Source organism: Neopelma chrysocephalum, unplaced genomic scaffold (genome assembly GCF_003984885.1).
Source record: "Neopelma chrysocephalum unplaced genomic scaffold, ASM398488v2 Primary Assembly neopelma1_25, whole genome shotgun sequence".
NCBI classification, from domain to species: Eukaryota; Metazoa; Chordata; class Aves; order Passeriformes; family Pipridae; genus Neopelma; species Neopelma chrysocephalum.
In genome coordinates this window covers 17,085,279-17,103,074 of record NW_020897694.1, presented here as the reverse complement: position 1 = coordinate 17,103,074, position 17,796 = coordinate 17,085,279, and the positions used below count along the sequence as shown (strand labels likewise).

Here is a 17,796-nt window from a genome sequence, read left to right as displayed (position 1 = left end):
CTTTTGTAGTGTTTTCAAGTGATGGTTACTCTTTCCTGGTCGTTGCTTCCCTTTATTCAGAAAAACTTTCCATCTGAAGTTTGTAGAATATGTGCATCACTAAAGAAGATGTACTCTGCCTGATGTTAAATAGGGTATCTGCTCTACTGTGGATATAACTGTAATTAAAATACCCCCATATCTGACAAGGTACTTCTCAGGTTATTATTTTTCTGATTAAACCTTTGGAATGTAGCATCATGGAATAACTGAGATTAGAGGAGACCGACCTCTGAAAGTCATGCAGTTCAACACCCTTTCTCAAAGCAAATAAACTGGAGCAGGTTGCTTAGGACCAGTTGGGTTATAAATAACTCCAAGGGTGGAGACTGCACAGGCACTTCGGGCAACCTGTAAAACATTTCAATTATCATATGTTTTGAGTTGATATGGAGTAAAGATACTTACACAGGTTAGTGGCTACTTCTGCTGAAAATGTGCAGAAGGAATCATCCAATCTAATTTTTATTTTTATTTTTTTGTTACAGAGAGAGATTTGGGAAAGCCAAAATATGACATGGATAGAACAGATCCATTAGAGAACAATTATACTCCAGTTTCCTCTGTGACAAATATTTCATCTGGCCACTACCCTGTCCCTACACTGAGCAGTACTATTACTGTTATTGCTCCTGCTCATCATGGAAACAACACTACTGAAAGCTGGTCAGAGTTCCATGAAGAGCAGCTGGACCACAACTCCTACGGAAGACCTCCGCTGCCAAAGAAACGCTGTAGAGATTATGACGGTATGTCTGTAGTTTCTTAATTGTTTCCTATGGCTATGATTAGCCCCTTTCTGAAAAGATTGAGGTAATTTGCCTTTCTTTTCCTTATCCTCTCTATTGCAGTGTTTTTTTTCTATTACACAATTTTTGAATGCAAATTTTGTCCCACTCCTTAATAAATTTAGACAGCTTGCTTTGTTGGTGTTTGAATATTTTTTTTAGTTGCTAGAATTGTTTTATAGAGATGAAAAATACTATATTTATTTTGAAAAGTTATTAAAAAGTCTGGTTTTACATAGATTTTCCATCTTATGTCATGTTCCAGACGAATACTGTATTTGATAGTTTTGACCTTACTCATCTCATTGTTTTTTATTCCATCTTATCTAAGAGACAATTTTCAACCAGAAAGTTCTAGAGCTGAAACTTCCTAGGCTCGTGTTAGCCCACTGTTTTTTTCTGTGTAGGTGTTTCTTAAGACTGGCTTGGGATTTTTTTTTTTGCTTATCTATGCCTTACACTTTCAATTTGAGTGTCTTGTGCCAAACTCCACATGAAGGGCTGCTGCAGCTGGCAGTGCCTTAGGGTTCAGCCAGTCAACCCGTTAGCTTAGGAGAGTTTAAATTTCCCCGTAAAGTTTTTTCTGAAGGTTTTGTTGGTGGTGTTGTTGTTGTTGTACCACAATGAGAAGTTTAAGATCTGGGTCAGTTTACATTCAGAACTCTGATCAGAATTTTTTTTTAAGTAAAGAAAATGGGAGGCTGAAGTCTCAAGTGTTGGCAGAGTTATACTTGTGAAGAGTAGCTTTGCCAGTGTACAGTACAGCAATGCTGTGGAACAAGTCAAGTTGTAAAAGTGTAGTTTTGTTTTGAAGTTTTCTCTCTTCAGTAGCTAACTGGTTCAATCATACTGCTCTTCCTACCTGCACTTTCACATTTTGAGCTTCACCCTTTGCAGAACTTCTGTTTTTCTTTAGCATTTCAGTTTATGTGTTCTGTAACTCTTACTGAAGATGAGGTAGTACATACTGCTTTTCCACATCATATTTTGAGGAAGTGGACACTCAGCTTTCTTCCTATTTTACCAGAAGGTGTTTCAACCTTTTCTTCTGTATTGCATTGACTTGTATTGTGGTGTTTGTTTGTTTGTTTTTGGGGGAGGTTGTTGCTAAACAGGTAATCTAGAACAGTTTGGGTTAGAAGGACCCTTAAAAGGTCATCTAGTCTAGCACCCCTGCAATGAACATGGTCGTCTTCAGCTAGATCCTGTTGCTAAGAGCCCTGTCCAACCTGATCTTGAGTGTTTCCAGTTATGGGACATCTACCACTTCTCTGGACAAGCTATTCCAGTGTTTCTCCACCCTCGTCATCATAATTTTTTTCTTATATCGAGTCTGAATCTACCCTCTTTTAATTTAAAACGACTACCCTTGTCCTATCACTACAGGCCCTACTAAAAAATTTCTTATAGTCCCCTTTAAGTATTGAAAGGCTGCAATGAGGTCTCTCCTGAACCTTTTCTTTTCCAGGCTGAACAACCCCAACTCTTTCAGCCTTTCTTTGTGAGGAGAGGTGCTTCAACCCCTCTGATCATTTTTGTGGCCCTTCTCTGGACTCACTTCAATGTTTTACTTGTGTGTAAAAGAAAAGAAGTCAATGTATATTAATTTTAATCATATATGTGTTTAATATTTACATATGTATGCATATATACACATAATATGTACATATGTAAATAACAATTTTTTTCCTCTTACATAATCGTAACAATCGTATTTGTTAATGTGATGACATTTAGATTTCATTCTTTGCTTTCACCATTTATTACAATTCAGTGTAAAATTGTTTCTTCAAGAAAAATTGAACTGCTGTATTTATTTTGCTAGAATGTTGTTGCAATCTCCCTGAGTGCTGACTCTTAACAATAAAGTTAAATGGTCAATTTCATTTTCTAATCTAAGTTTCTGCTGGTATGTGAAGCTCTTAATTTACAAACTACCGCATTTTACATGGAATGTCTCATATCAACTCTGAATCAAGCTACAGCTGTTGAATACTAACAGCAATTCTTTTTGATGTTTCAGAAAAGGGTTTCTGTATGAGAGGAGACATGTGCCCTTTTGATCATGGAAGCGATCCAGTAGTGGTAGAAGATGTGAATCTTCCTGGCATTCTGCCTTTTCCAGCACAACCCCCTGTTGTTGAAGGACCACCTCCTCCTGGACTTCCTCCCCCTCCACCAATTCTGAGTCCTCCTCCTGTTAACCTTAGACCTCCAGTACCACCACCAGGCCCCTTACCACCTAGCCTTCCACCTGTAACAGGTAATTTAAAAAGATTAAACCTCATTTTTTAGTAGAAAAGCCTGGATGTTACTTGAGTTGTATACAGTGCAAAATGCTGTTTTCAAGAATGCAAATTGTATTTTAGAAAGTTGTACTATGCTCTATTATAGTATAGCTTACTTCAAAATGATTCTTTTTGATGATAGTTGTTGCAGAGTTGGTTGTTGTAAAATTTGCATGCTAAATGTGAATCCTGAATATGGAGTAATATTTTAATTGCATTTAAGCAAAACCATGGCATGGCAAAACTCAATTCCTTGAGTGTTATAGGAGAAGTTGTCTGAAATTGACTGCTGCTACAGAAGAAGGGAAGAACCTGGAAACAACAGATATTGTTTCATTCATACTAATAAATATAAAGATAATTTGTTACCACATCAAATTTACACCTGAAAATGTCATTTGGGATTAATTTTGAAACTAAACTTGTAAAGTAACTAAGAAAAATTCTCCAGCTTGTTTACTCTTTCATTGGAAAATACTTTAGCTGGAGCACTAAAAATTATGTGAAGACTTATATGCCTGACTCTCATTTATAAAATAGCAGTTTAGTATTCAGTTCCCTTGGGTGGTTTAAAAGCTGCTATGTTACTTTTATGTGATTATTCCTTTCTATCTTTTTTTATTAACTTAGATGTCCCACTTGGTAAAATTATTCAGGAATAATTGATATTTGATATTGCTTGGAGGTTTCTTAAACTCTTAATTTCCTGCTGATAGTATATTAAAGTAAGCTCTGAATGTATTTATTTCACTTAGTATAGAGTGTAACTTTTTTGGGGTGATCAGTTCTACCTTGCATGCTATTTTCAGGTCTGCTTGGGAAGTCCAAGTATATGACTGTATATCTTTTTCCAAAACCTGATTTTGCCAATGAATAAACTGAAGGTCAGGCTTGACTGCTTAGTTTTGAAAGTGTCGCCTTCCCTGTTGTCAAGAAAGTCAAACCAAACAAACAAAAAAAAAACCCTCAATTTTAAGAAGAGTTCCACTAGAGTTGAAGGTTTCTTTTTTGGGTGTTTTGAAGAATAATTTCAGACAAGTCAGTTATTGATTATCTTTGTTATATTAAAAATATTGGTTTTATATTAAAAATAAGAATTGTTTCTTTGACAAGTTTTATAGAGCTTTAAAATTCTTCTGTTGATAAAGATAAATACTGGGTTAGCAATTCAATTTTGCTTGTAGAAAGAAGGTGTTTGGAGAAATGTTAAACAATTCAAATGCTTTTCTCTGTAATCCAAGTTCTGAGTCATTTGCTGTTGGGAGTGGTTTCATGTGAATTTATGGTACAGCATCAGGTCTGCACTTGTGCCTTTTTTTTTTTTAATAGCCTTAAAAACTTTTCACTTGAGTGTAGTGGAAGTGTAGTGGATAGTAAATGAATGTAGTGTTTTCCTTTGTTTTTCACAGGACCACCCCCTCCACTTCCACCCTTACAACCTGCTGGCATGGATGCCCCCCCAAACTCAGCAACTAGCTCAGTTCCTACTGTTGTTACAACGGGTATTCATCACCAGCCGCCTCCTGCTCCACCCTCTCTTTTTACAGCAGGTGTAGTACTGAGGCTTTGCCCACAAGGTTTGCTAAATAGAATAACATTGATTCATATTATACTGTACTTAATAGAGATTATATAGTTTGGGAGAATAAGTTTGTATTGTTTCAACTGTGACAGTGACTTAACATTCTTTTTTTCAGACTTAGTTAAGGATGAAAGTAAAATTTACATATAAAATGTGAATCTTGACTGTAGAGTAGTATTTTCATTGTGTTTAAGCAGAAAACTTGGCACGACAGTTTTTTATGATAGTAGTTATACAGCTCTTTTATTGTAACTGTATCTTGTAATTAAATGAAATATTATATTTGAAACCTTAGGGGTTTTAACTGCAATTTATTTTAATTAGACAATTTCTTTGTTACCAGAAACGTATGACACAGATGGCTATAATCCAGAGGCTCCAAGTATAACAAATACTTCAAGACCTATGTATAGACATAGAGTACATGCCCAAAGACCAAATTTGATAGGACTCACGTCAGGTGATATGGATCTACCACCCAGAGGTATGCTCTCAAAGCTATACTTGCTCTAGTTCAGCTGGTTTCCTTATATTAAAGAAGATTGAGGGAGTTTTCAGAGAATGTAATACTGGAAAACATTGCATTTTTAAAAAAATCTTCTGGAGTTGAGACATTTAATTGAATAGGGAAGTATGTTTATAGTTGCTTTGTGTGTGAATTTTTACAGGTAAAATTAAATCTCTTGCCAGAGTATTGCACAGTTTACACTGAGCTGTAATAACTAGTCACTTTGTCTATCTTTTGTACAGAAAAAATGTTAAGGTTTCTGTAACAGAATCTTAGGGTGATCTTTGCTGCAGAGAGGAGGGAGTTTTTTACGTGGTAGCAGACAGTTTTATGCATGAGTAATCTTAACCTCACAGTTCCTGTGGCCCTGTGAAGAAGAAGCAGCTTGCAGAATGGGAAAGGAAGAGGGATAAAACCATTTTTAATGTGGTTTTTATTTGCATTTGTATGTATTTCTGTTTAATCTTACTATGTTTTTGTTGGTGTATTTTCAGTGAGGAGTCCCCCAGTGTGATTCCTGTTCTTCAGCAAAAGTGACTCCTTTCCCACTCCATCCATAAATCTTGCTCCTAGGTCTTATTCCCCAGAGTACTGTGCTTTTCCTGTCATGACTGTTTTTGTGTGTGCCATCTGATAATAGAATGGAGGTGTTAGGAGAAGTGGTGTGAGCCTCGGAATATTGCATGGGACGTTGTGAATCATTGTGAATCAGAGTGCAGTCATCTTGAGGCAGATGCCTTCTGTCACACCTCTTTTGTTTTCCTTATGTGGGATGTTACTGTGACAAAATGAGTGCTATTAGTTATTTGGATCTGTCACAGTATCTGTTGATAGTTAAGAAAAAAAGTCTGTGACCAAGATTTGATTCAGTTAGAACAAGGATCTTAGTAATTTCAAAATGAACAGTTGTGCTTTTCAGTGCAAATTCAGTGTGAGCAAAATACTTTTTTGCAATCAAATACACAGAAAATACAAAAAAAGAGTAAAATCTTCTCATCTATTTACAGAAAAACCTCCTAATAAAAGTAGTATGAGAATAGTGGTAGATGCTGAATCCAGGAAAAGAACAATTGGTGCAGGGGATGGTGGAATTCCTGCAAAGAAGACTTGGTTTGACAAGTGAGTGATCATTAACACAAGGTTGGCTTAATAGTTGGAATTTTGTGAACCTCTTTACTGTAATCTGAAACACGTATATCTCTATAAATGGCAAGCAAGTTAAACTGTGAGTATGCTGATAGTACTGAAATAAATCACACTACAGTGTGATCTGTATTTCACTGTCTTCTCTCAAAGGCAGTATACAGATAGATGAAGTTGCTTTGGGTTATACTAAGATCTGTCCTTGAAAGCTGTAATGATCTAAGAAACAGGAAAGCTGCAGTGTGATGGTTGTTAGACATGACTGATTTTAGTTGTGAAATGTGAATTTTATCATTGCTATTTTGGTTTGAATTGCCAGGTATGTTACTGAGAAAAAACACAAGGTGCAGTGCTTAGTGACCAGATGTCACCTGACATGGCAAAATTTGGAAGAATTTTTAAGAGATTGTTGGGACTGAGGGGAGCCTTGAAGTATTAGTTATTTGAAATGGTAGTGGGGAGATTTCATGGAATAATTAAGAAATAGTTTTTGGAGAGAAGCAATGTGGAAGTCAGGAATTACTGACATGAGCAAATAAATGTGAATTATCTCTCAGATTTATGTGCTGAGGTATGCTGAGAATATCAGTGGGGAAGACAGCAGGTGTATGGGCCTATGTGCTGTACTCTTCTACGCTTTTCTAAAATTGCATGTTTTTTAAGTCTGCAGATCTTTTTGGTTCATACTCACGTGCTCCTGTGTAAGTGTATACAATTTAACATGTGTTTGCTAGCTTGCTATGGATTTCTGGCTTGATTTTTATTTGTTGCAGGCAAAATTTTAACAGAACAAATAGTCCAGGTTTTCAGAAGAAAGTACAGTTTGGAAATGAAAATACAAAGCTTGAATTGAGAAAAGTTCCCCCAGAACTTAACAATATCAGCAAACTTAACGAGCACTTCAGTAAGTTTGGAAACTTAGTCAACCTGCAGGTAAGAGTCAACAAAGAGAAAGCACTATGTTTTGATTTAAAGATAGCAGTAGCTGCTAAAAGGAGAATGCCAGCTGTTTTTTCCTGGTTCCCTAAAAGTCTTCATTATTTTCCTAACTCGTTTCTTAAAGATGATCTCATTGTTTTTAATGGAATTGCCATTGAAGCAGCAGAAATGATTTTGAATAGTTGTGTTTCTCACAGATAAGACTTTTAAGATACATTGTTTAAAACATTGAAAATTGATCACATTGTTTTTTCTTGACCCATTTTCTCAAGTTTGGCTCTGATATTGTAAACCCTCTGTAAATATGGAAAACCTGTATTTCTCGTCCAGAAAGCAGTCCGTGTGATACAATTGCTTTCTAGTCCTATAGTCATGGTGGGTTTTCCTTTTTAAGTACTGTGTGGTTTATTGGAGTCAGCCACAGAAATAAGCAAACAATTAAAGAAAGATAGGAAAGAGATGAAAAAACTAGGGCCTAACTTAGGCTGATGTTACATATTGCTGGCTGCATGTGTAATGCCAGTATTTTATACCCAGTCTCTAAGCTACTCAGTCTGATCTTCCACTGTGCTTCATTATCAACAAGTTTCAGATGGTAGCTTGTGTTTTTCTGTACGCTTTCCTGTTTGCAGTGAGAGCTGGAATGAAGAATGGTTTTGTGTGTACTGATACAGTACAGAGTAAACCTACCATGCTTGTCCGAACACTGAGGGATATTAAATCTCACTTAATTGCTGCTAAATATTTCTTAAGCCTTTCTGTAGATTTACCTTAATATGTGGGTGTATTAGCAGGAGTATTATTCAGTAAGGCAGGTAAAATAGTGTTGTGGATGTGTATAGAGAGACAAGATATGCATGTAGATATTGCAAGCTCTGCTCTTCTGCAAAGGGTATAATCTTGGCCTTAGAAGCTAAAATAATGTGCTAATGGTCAAAGGAGGAAAACCAAAATGAACTTTGCTGTCTAGCTCTGACAGTAGGTAGGACATTTTTACTAACTGACTCCTATATTTTTTCATAGCAGCTTTCTTTACTTCAGGGATGCTTGCTTTTGTCTTTCAAACAACTACTTACATTTGCAATTAGAAATACTGGTTGACTGTTTGGGTTTGCTTTACTTTGTTTGGTTGGTTTTTTTAACTGTTCTTAAAGTTTATTAACATAATATCAAGGTGGCTTTTGACACCAGACTTTTCAAACAGAATCATGAATGGGAAGTATTTATCTAATGACCTGTATTGGGCTTAAATTGTAAGCTTTTAAGCGTAGAAACTAATGATTTTATGATAGCCTAGACACAAATGAAAATCCTACATGTGGTAAGTTTTGTTCTTCTGTTTTAAATCTTAGGTTGCATATCAAGGTGATCCAGAAGGTGCCCTTATTCAGTTTGCCACACATGAGGAAGCAAAGAAAGCTATATCAAGTACAGAAGCAGTATTAAATAATCGTTTTATAAAAGTTTATTGGCATCGAGAAGGCAGTGTACCGCAAATCCAAACTACCACACAGAAGGTGGAGGATCTTAAGTCTGTTCTATGTAGAATATTATGTAAAAGAGAATACTCTAAACTTTTTAAAAAATATTTATATCAAGTAAACTAAGTCCTTTTGAAATAATGACTACTTCATGTAATTAATTTCCAAGTATTATTCTTTAATTGTAGATTCTTTGACCTCAAATGCAAGGTTCGGGAGTTGATTAGCAAGATAAGGCATTTAAAGAAAGCCTTTGGTGACTTATGGAGAATTTCACTTTGTCGTTGTCTCATGTGAAGCAAGATTTGATGCATCTCTCTGCTGAATAACATCTATTTTGCTTTAATTAGTGTAGACTTTTTTATTTCTTTTGGTGGGCATAAGAAAGTTACATTTCTTCTCTTGGAAGATGATCTCCTTTTTCTTCCAAAAGGTGCTATTTTTTTACTCTTTTTCATAAAGAGACTAATTTAGTGGGAGTGGACCAGGGATATTTTGAAGTAGGGAGGGAGTTGCTTATCTCCCTGGTATACAGTGACAGAATGTGTGGGAATGGATCGAAGATCTGTCAGAGGAGGTCCACACTGGACATGAGGAAGCACGTCTTTACTGAGAGCATGGTCAGCCAGGGGAACAGGCTTCCCAGAGAGGTGGCTGATAGCCCTAAGCCTGCCAGCAGTTTAAGAGGTATTTTACAGTGCCGGATAACAACCTGCTTTAACTTTTGGTCAGCCGTGAAGTGACCAGACAGTTGGACTAGATGATCATTGCAGGTTCCTTCCAACTGAAATACTCTATTCTACATTTTTTGGTTGAATCACAGTAGTTGTCATGTTTGTAGTAGCGTTGGGAACACTTTAAAAAATAAAACAGCAATTAGTGTTGTGAAGTGTAGATTCGGAACCTGTAGCAAGCCAAATCAGATTTGTCAGCAGGGATAGTGGCTCTACTCAAACAGAAGAGGAACCTCGGGTTCTCCCAGGCTGTGTAGGTTGTTGCATAGAGAGTCTTGTCAGCATCCGGTGTAGCAAGTCTTTGGAAATACTTGTGTATCCTGCTTTATTGGATTTGCTGTCAGTGTGGAACAACACATACTGCATTTTTAAAATATGAGGCAGGCTCTGTAGAAGAAATGTTCACTTATTTATGTATGCTGATATAATGTATGAATGAGTTGTTAGAGGATTCTTTCAGTTGCTACTCTAAGTTGAGAATTCCCTCTTTCTCTTGATGGTGTATGTCATCATTCAGAATCGGTGACCCAGTTTTCCATAGCAGTCCTGCTGTACAGCATTTTAAGTTTCCTTTCTCTCCTTTTGTAATAAATGCCCTGATGTTTACCTAAAAAAATGCAATTTTAATGACACCTATCTCACTGTCTTCTTAGTTATCATCGTTTAGATTTTATAAATATCCTTGATGCTTGGTCAAAAAAGCTGCTTGCTACTCAAAATGGTATTTATTTTCTAAGCTTGATTTCCATCTCCTCAGCCAGAAGAGGGCAGTGGAGTACGTCATTTGCATTCCTACAGATATTCCCTCTTGCTCAAAGGATAGCTTGGACTATGCTGTCATCTTATTTACTAATTATGCTATCCAGCTTGGACTATTAACTGTGTATTTCCAAACAAATATCTGATTTATATATTTGTAATTTTAAATAGTGCTATCACTTTTAGTGGTGTTACTAGCTTCCCAGCACATCACCTTTAGCCAGTTAACCTTGATGGTTTGAAAATTAATTTCTCCTTAGTAGCAGGGAACAGTATGAAGTGTTCCTGCCTCACAAAGAACAACCATTCAGCATGTGTCAACAGACTACAGTTTGAAGTCCATTATCGGCAATAGAAGGCACACAGTGACAAGAAAAACTTGTAACAGGAAATTAAAGTTCTAAGTGCAGTGCTTCTACCCCAAAATGTAACAGTTATCAAATTGTTGAATCAGTAAACAGGTATTTTTAGTTCATAAGCCTTTCAGGAGCATGAATATTTACTTCTCTTTTCATTGAAATTAATATCTGGTGTCATATCTACAAGTAGTATGAAAACTCTTCTTACAATTCTTCACATACTATAAGTATTTGAATTTGTGTCAAGATTTCTATTTTTTAATTAATTTCACCTGTATTTATAATGGTTTCAACCAAATTTTGTTTGTCAGGTACCAAAGACAGCCTTTTGAATTTTCTTTGGTGTAAAGTCAGTTGGCTTTTAAGTTGTCCCTTCAGTAGTATATGGTCCAGCACAATTGCTTGAGCACTGCTATTTCATCAGCAGGAGTACTTTGGAAAATATTTATTGTAGAATTTCTGAAAGAGTGGAAGTACTTAGGTAAAGATGGTGAGAGTCAACAATAATAAATCATCAAATAAAAGGCTGCTGCCAAGAAGCTGAAATAATGTACTCTCCTCATCTGAAGTAGATAAAACAGGAAGTTCTGGGCTTAAAAGGCAGCATAAAGAGATTTGGGTTAGATATTAAAAAAACATTTTCTAATGCCAAAGGATACTGAAACACTTTTGCCTAAAGAGGTGACAGGACCTCTTTCATCAGAAATCTGTAAGAACTAGATAGATAGATACTGTCAGTAGTGGCATAACTGACTTCTCCACCTACAGTGGAGAAATGGATTAGGTGACCTCCTGAGGGTAATAAATATGACAGTAAGTTTGCTTGGAAGCATATTTTTTCAGTCTTAAGTGTTTAATGTTTTTGTCAAACAAAAAAAAAAGGAAAAGTGTTAGCTGTCAGAGTACATCCATGGAAGGTTCAAAGATTAGCTGCTTTTCTTTTTCCTGTGACTGCATGTTTCTATATTCTTTTTTTTCTATTTTGTCGATGTTAAACACATAGGAGATGAAAAGTGATATATCACTGTAAAAAGTGGGAGGCTTTGTAATACAATTTTGTATTCTGCCTTCTCATAACTAAATGGTTGATGACAAAAGAGTTGTAAGAGGAATCAGAAGACTGCTTCTTGCTTTTTGTTCAGTTCTAACAGGTAGAATCTAAGTTAGTCTGAGTAGATGTGATAAAGCAGTTATTTCATCACCTTTGTGAGCTGCAAGTGCAAAATAGATGTTATGGCTGTTTGCGCTACACAAATATTCAGTATAACATAATGAATCTCATGAAGTTTTTATTTTTCCTATGAGGTGAAAAAGCCATTGAATGATAGAAGGGAAGACATGTAAATGCCATTGCAGTTATTTCATTGTGTACTTATTGAATGATAAATGTAGCAGTCTTTTGTTGTTAATATGGTGATGTGCTTGGGGACGGGGGTGGTGTTACAGGTAATACAACCCTTAGTTCAGCAACCTAGTTTACCAGTAGTGAAGCAATCGGTGAAGGAGCGACTGGGTCCGGTACCTGCAAGTAATATTGAACCTGCAGAAGCGCAGAGTGCCAATACAGAAGTCACTCAGGTACATATTATAGTAAGAAATTCAGTTGCCTGTTTTTCTTTCTGTAATAGGTTCCATAGCGTATGAATGTATCAGTTACAGTTACTCATGTAGTGCAAGTACACATTTACTACTTCTAAGTGCATCTACTTGTATTATGAATGGTGTTTTCATATTAAAGTTTTCCTCAGTGCATGATACTTGCACTTTTACTTGAGCATGGTACTTAATTTTTAAGTATCCTAGCTTTTTGCTTAGTTGAAAAACTGAAAGACTCTGAATATATTTCAGTATTGTTGTGTTTAATTGCTGGTTTCAGATTTCAAAATAAAGTGGGCTTCTATCCAAAGAACTAAAAGCTGTCTTTTTTTTTAGTATATTTTATCTGTTAAGCAGCTAAAACCATTAGAGACCGATGGTCACTATCTAGAAATGTTTTCAGAATTTGTACATCAACCCTAATACAAGGAAGAATGTAGCTGCAATACCAGTGTGAATAATGACAGACTCTGACATGTCACTCCCATTAGAAATAGCCTTTAATTTTTTATTCTGTTAGAAATATTTCATTATTAGCATTGTCCCACTGCTGTAGTTTTACTTCTGGAAAGTAAGACCACCACACTTCAGAACACATTTGTAGTTTAAATTCAAACAACAGCTTTCTGCAGTTGATGCCTGCAAATAACAGGTTTTAAAACACAAGAACTGTAGTGTATTTAAAAGAGCTCATGCAGATAATCCTCTTCTAGCTGGCATGGATTTGACTTCTTGCAAACAATACGTAGTATAATCCAAATTTTGCTTTATCTTTGTCTTATCCAATCTGTAGACTTCTGTTAATTGCAAAATCAAATATCTAAAATAAATTTTATCAACTGCTTAAATATTTTTCTTGTCTTGTTGCTTAAAAGTCCGTGGTTTTATTAGTTAATTTTTTTTCTAAATTGCTAACATTTGTAGTTACATAGGAAACAGTAAAATACTCATAAAGTACATTTGAACTATAATTTTGCTTTGTTTTCTTAGAATGTGACTAAATTATCTGTGAAGGATAGACTGGGTTTTGTGTCAAAGCCAGTTACTCCAACAACTGAAAAGGTAAGAGAATGTCTCATATTCTCTCATATTTAATTTCAGTAGAATTAATTTTTTTTATTGTGTCAAGATCAAGTTTGTTTCATAACTGTGAATAAATTCATTTGTTCAAGATTAGTTTTAGGAAGTATAATATATCAAAGCTCAGTGGATAGCTAAATGATTATAAGAAGAAGAAAACATGCTAGGACAGAAACTGCTATTCTGTGGGTTTTGTTTTAATATAGTAGATTCCTTTTATTCAGCCATGAAAATAACTAGATGTATTCCGTAATCCTGAGTTGTTTAGAAGTATACAGAAATAAATTTTAAAAATAAATTTTGACACTATATATGAAACTATAGAAAGCAGTTCCATAAAAATGTTTCTGGACTTCTGTGCCCCTTAAAAGGTGATGCTGTAAACATTTATCCTCTTATTTGGTTTTACAATTTGCAGTACTTGTGAAAAGATAAAAGTGGAAATTACTCAGTATAGAAAGGACAAAGAAAGATAAAGTGGGGAAGGTGTGCCTGAGTTGTGCTTATGAGTTTTTATTTTCAGAATACGAAGTTGTGGACACGTTTACTTTAGTAGCAAAGTTTGTAATGCATGTTTCCAGATCTGTTTAGCACTTTAGGGGACAGGGTTCCACAGTTTTTATAACATTCATTTGAGGAGAATTGTAGTAGAAAGACAGCAAGTCTTACTCTGTAACAGGATTCCTCTGCCTAGGTACATACCTTTTCTATTGGGAGTTGGCTTGACCTGAAATAAATGAAGCGTCTGCTGCATTTCCCCCTACACACATCCCCCGCCCCTTTTCAGAATGGTAGTTAATAGATTAAGTGTAATCTAACAAGTAAAATTCACTCCAGAGATACTATGCTGTACTTAGCTACTAAGGTAGCAATACTTAAAGTTGAGTTGTAATGTTAGAGGAGGTCTCTTTGATTTGTTTCAAGCCGAGCAGTCTGCCTAAATGCAGTGATCTAGGCTTCTTGCCTGTGTTTTGTTGTTGGTTTGATTAGTTCCGTTCTTGTCGCCCAAAATTAGTTACAGATAAATACCTTGCTGTGTATTCCTGAACTACATTTTACATACATACTATATGCTAACTTTAGAAATAGGAAGTCTGCTTCACTTTGCAGTTTGAGTGGAAATACTTCTTTTTTTTTCCTCCTTCTGTAAGAGTTGAGTTATCCTGAAACACTTTTCTACAAAAGAGTAAATTCATGCTAGAATGGTTTTCTGCTTTGTTGTCTTGCAGTATTTTGTTGGCTTATAATATTTTGATGAGCTCATAGATTTTGATGAACTGCTGGGCTGTAACTGGATTGGTTGTAAAACAACAGTTTCCGTTGACATTTTTAGTAGGGTTCTGAAGCTTGAATTGACCTGGGTTTACCTACTGCTGTCCCTTTACAAGGAAATAACTTGGTTAGTTTGCAGCGATTACATTCTACAACCTTTAGAAATTAAATTATTTACAGCTGTCAGAAAACATAGATGTCATGTCCTAGATCATTTTGTTTCTGATGGAGTGCAGGGTTTAACAAGAACTTTCTAATAAGAAAGGAGGTAGCTATGCTTCCCAAAGAACAGGAGGAAAAGGAGATACTGTGATGCCTTTTAGGATCTGTACAGGGACTTAAAATTCGTGAACTTGTGAAGAGATTCACGCTATTCTTTCTCTTGAATAGTATTAAGAGATTTAGAAGACATTAGTCTTGCTTTTTACTTGTCTGTGTTTGTTGATACAAGTACATCTGCTGTGGCATCTCTCCTTATAGTAAAAGAGATGGTGAAGTATGGTTCACTCTGCCATGAAGACAGTTCAGGGCAAAAGGAGTGCGTCAGTATTTTTGTCTTTGCTTCGCCTTTTGTTTGTTTGTGATGTAGCCTGTCCTAAAGGTACTTTGTAATAGAAACTGTATGATTGGGACATGCATACTTTAATGTGCTTTAGTAAGTTTAGGAAAAAGTCCTTCATCTTTGTAATGGCCTTCTTAGAGCATTTTATACCACCTTATATAATACCCCTTAACATGCATTGATTTTTTTTTTGCTTTTGTTTTCTTTGCAATACCTACTCTAGAAAACACTTCAATGTGGGAAGAAATAGTATAAATAGCACACTGAAGTGAAAAGGGTTTATATGAAGCATTCTTGTTGTAAATTCTTCTGATCTCTTAGTCTTCTCTGTCTTTCTGTTTCTCGGCTGTCTCTTTTTTTTTCTTCTGTTGGTGGGCATTGTATCTATTTTATGGAGTGCATGGTGACCAGTAGAATCTGCATGCATCTTTTAATTTTCCACGTATAGAGAAAATATTTTTAAATCGTGGAAACGATACCAATTGCATAATTTCTGTGTTTTGCTTAAAGGTAGACAAGATCATGCCTATATTATCTCTAGGACTTAGCCATGGATTTTTCAATACTAGCATGGCCAAAATGTTCTTTAAGGAATGTGCTAAGAAAAGAAAATAGTCCAAATCTTCAGGTGTTGTTGAGATGTACATAGTATACTTTACAGAGATTGTAAAGCAGGCAACTGTGTTCTCAGTGAGTCATGGAGAAATTTCATACCTCACTACAAATGCAGGAAAAAGAACAGACAGACATAGGAGTCTCTTCCTTTGCTGTATGATGTTGAAGACTTCCCTGTACTTGAGTTACTTCTTGCAAATTGTTCAAGCTCTACTTTCCACAAACTGCATATGAAAAAGAAGTGTTGTATTTACTTTAGACCTTATTGTCTAAAATTATGTTGGTTTTGCTTGGAAAATTCATGCAGCCGTGAAATACTGTATTTTAGACTTCAAAACAGAAAAGAAAAACAAGTTATTCTTGTGAAAATCTCAATCTTCTCTTTCCTATATTATGGTCAAATACGTAAATTTTTATGTATTTGAAGCTTGGAAGTACATATGAGATCTCAATGGAGAGGATTTATAATCTGATGTTTATAATTTACATATCTGATGTTGTGCTGCCTCTTCAAAAATTGTTTAACTTCAGCAACTCCAAATTGTTACACCAGATTTTTATATTCCATATCATCAAAACAGACAAAAGAAAAGACGCTGACATATTTTTAAGCACTCATGTGGGTTTTTTAAAAGATTGAAATTCACTGGCAAAAAAATAAAATGATTTCCTCCTATAGGTTTTATCCACTTCTACTGGCTTGACAAAAACTGTGTACAACCCTGCTGCTTTGAAGGCAGCACAGAAATCTTTGCCTGTTGTTTCCACTTCCGTGCTAGACTCTAATGAAGCACAGAAGAAAAAACAGGTAAATTAAATATGCTTCTTTATAAAATGGACCTAGATTGGGAACTTGTGACTTAGAGCACTATGTATATTCATCTCAAGAGAACAGATGAAACTAGTTGTAAGCTTAAATTCACTATGGTTTTTTTCCTGCAAAGGACAAGAAAATTCAGCATTGTTTTGTTATTTTTCAGTGTATGTTCAGGCAGCATAAGCAGGTTTAAAACTGTAGAAATTAAAAATGTGAAACACTTTTTCCTGGAATCAGTCTCCCTGTTGAGGTATGAATTGTCTGTTTTAAGTGAAAGGGAGTGTAGTGTAGTCACTGTTCTTCTCTCTTAAGCCTTTTTGGAACTGACCTCTCTTCTCAGTGTATTCTGTACTTGTGACGAAAATTGCTTCTTCACTTGAGAGAACTGAGAATTGTATGACTTTGCATTTTGTTGTTTCCATGCTATAGTTCTCCTGCACCCATTTTTATTTTTACATAGTACTAGGCTTCCTCTTTTTTATTTGTGTTAGAGAGGAAATGCAACAAAAAAATATTTTGCCTTGAATAGGTCGTTCACTTGTAGTTTAGCTTGCTTAGAGTTTTCAAAAGAGCCCAGCAAATCTCCTTTTTCAGGTTTATTCTTATCATTTAGAAAAACTAAATATAGGACAATGTTTATCTTTCTGTTTTTAAACCACAAATTGATCATTCAATACTAAGTTAGATACAAACATAAGTATTAAAAGCAATACACTTCTTAAAGGTTTTGGTCTATTGGTAAATTTCTGTAATTCATATCTAACATAATTTGAACCAGCAGTTTGTTAGCTGCATGACAGTTTTGGTATTGGTCCAGATTTAAAAGAAAATCAGTTCTAATTTTGGGAATTCATTTCATATTTGTCCCCTAACACATGTTTTTCAGAATTAGAGCCTTCACCTTTCAAGTTAAAATGCTAAATGCCTGTAAAATGGCAGAAAAATTTTAATAAAATTATTGACTTGTCATAACAGCTGTAGAGGTTTTCTGAGAGAAGACACTGAAGATGTGCTAAGTGACTCATTTTTCACGTGGTCTTGTGCTCCTACTTGCCTTCAGAAATTTCTGGTACAATATACTAGTACTTTTGGAAAAACATGATTTTGTGGGACTCACTCCCTTGTTTTCCTTCTGTCTCCCTAGTTTTTCTTAGCATTCATCCCCTTGTCATATCTTCCCTTTCCCTTCAGAAAAATTATTTGCACGCTGTATTGCAAAACTAACGTTTCATGC

The 17,796-nt window shown here is 35.4% G+C and overlaps 1 protein-coding gene across 3 annotated transcripts in view; it reads left to right on the top strand.

Annotated features, from left to right (window-relative positions):
* RBM26 (RNA binding motif protein 26) overlaps positions 1–17,796 on the top strand; it is a 55,489-nt gene that overhangs the window by 16,088 nt on the left and 21,605 nt on the right. The window contains exons 6-15 of one of the 3 annotated variants that reach the window (XM_027674610.1): positions 528–788; positions 2,851–3,090; positions 4,525–4,665; positions 5,041–5,181; positions 6,213–6,324; positions 7,122–7,281; positions 8,640–8,804; positions 12,067–12,198; positions 13,207–13,278; positions 16,425–16,553. In XM_027674610.1, the coding sequence (XP_027530411.1) occupies positions 528–788; positions 2,851–3,090; positions 4,525–4,665; positions 5,041–5,181; positions 6,213–6,324; positions 7,122–7,281; positions 8,640–8,804; positions 12,067–12,198; positions 13,207–13,278; positions 16,425–16,553 (1,553 nt within the window). Of the gene's footprint in view, positions 1–527; positions 789–2,850; positions 3,091–4,524; positions 4,693–5,040; positions 5,182–6,212; positions 6,325–7,121; positions 7,282–8,639; positions 8,805–12,066; positions 12,199–13,206; positions 13,279–16,424; positions 16,554–17,796 lie in introns of all 3 variants that reach the window. The other 2 variants (XM_027674609.1, XM_027674611.1) reach the window with 2 other exon arrangements.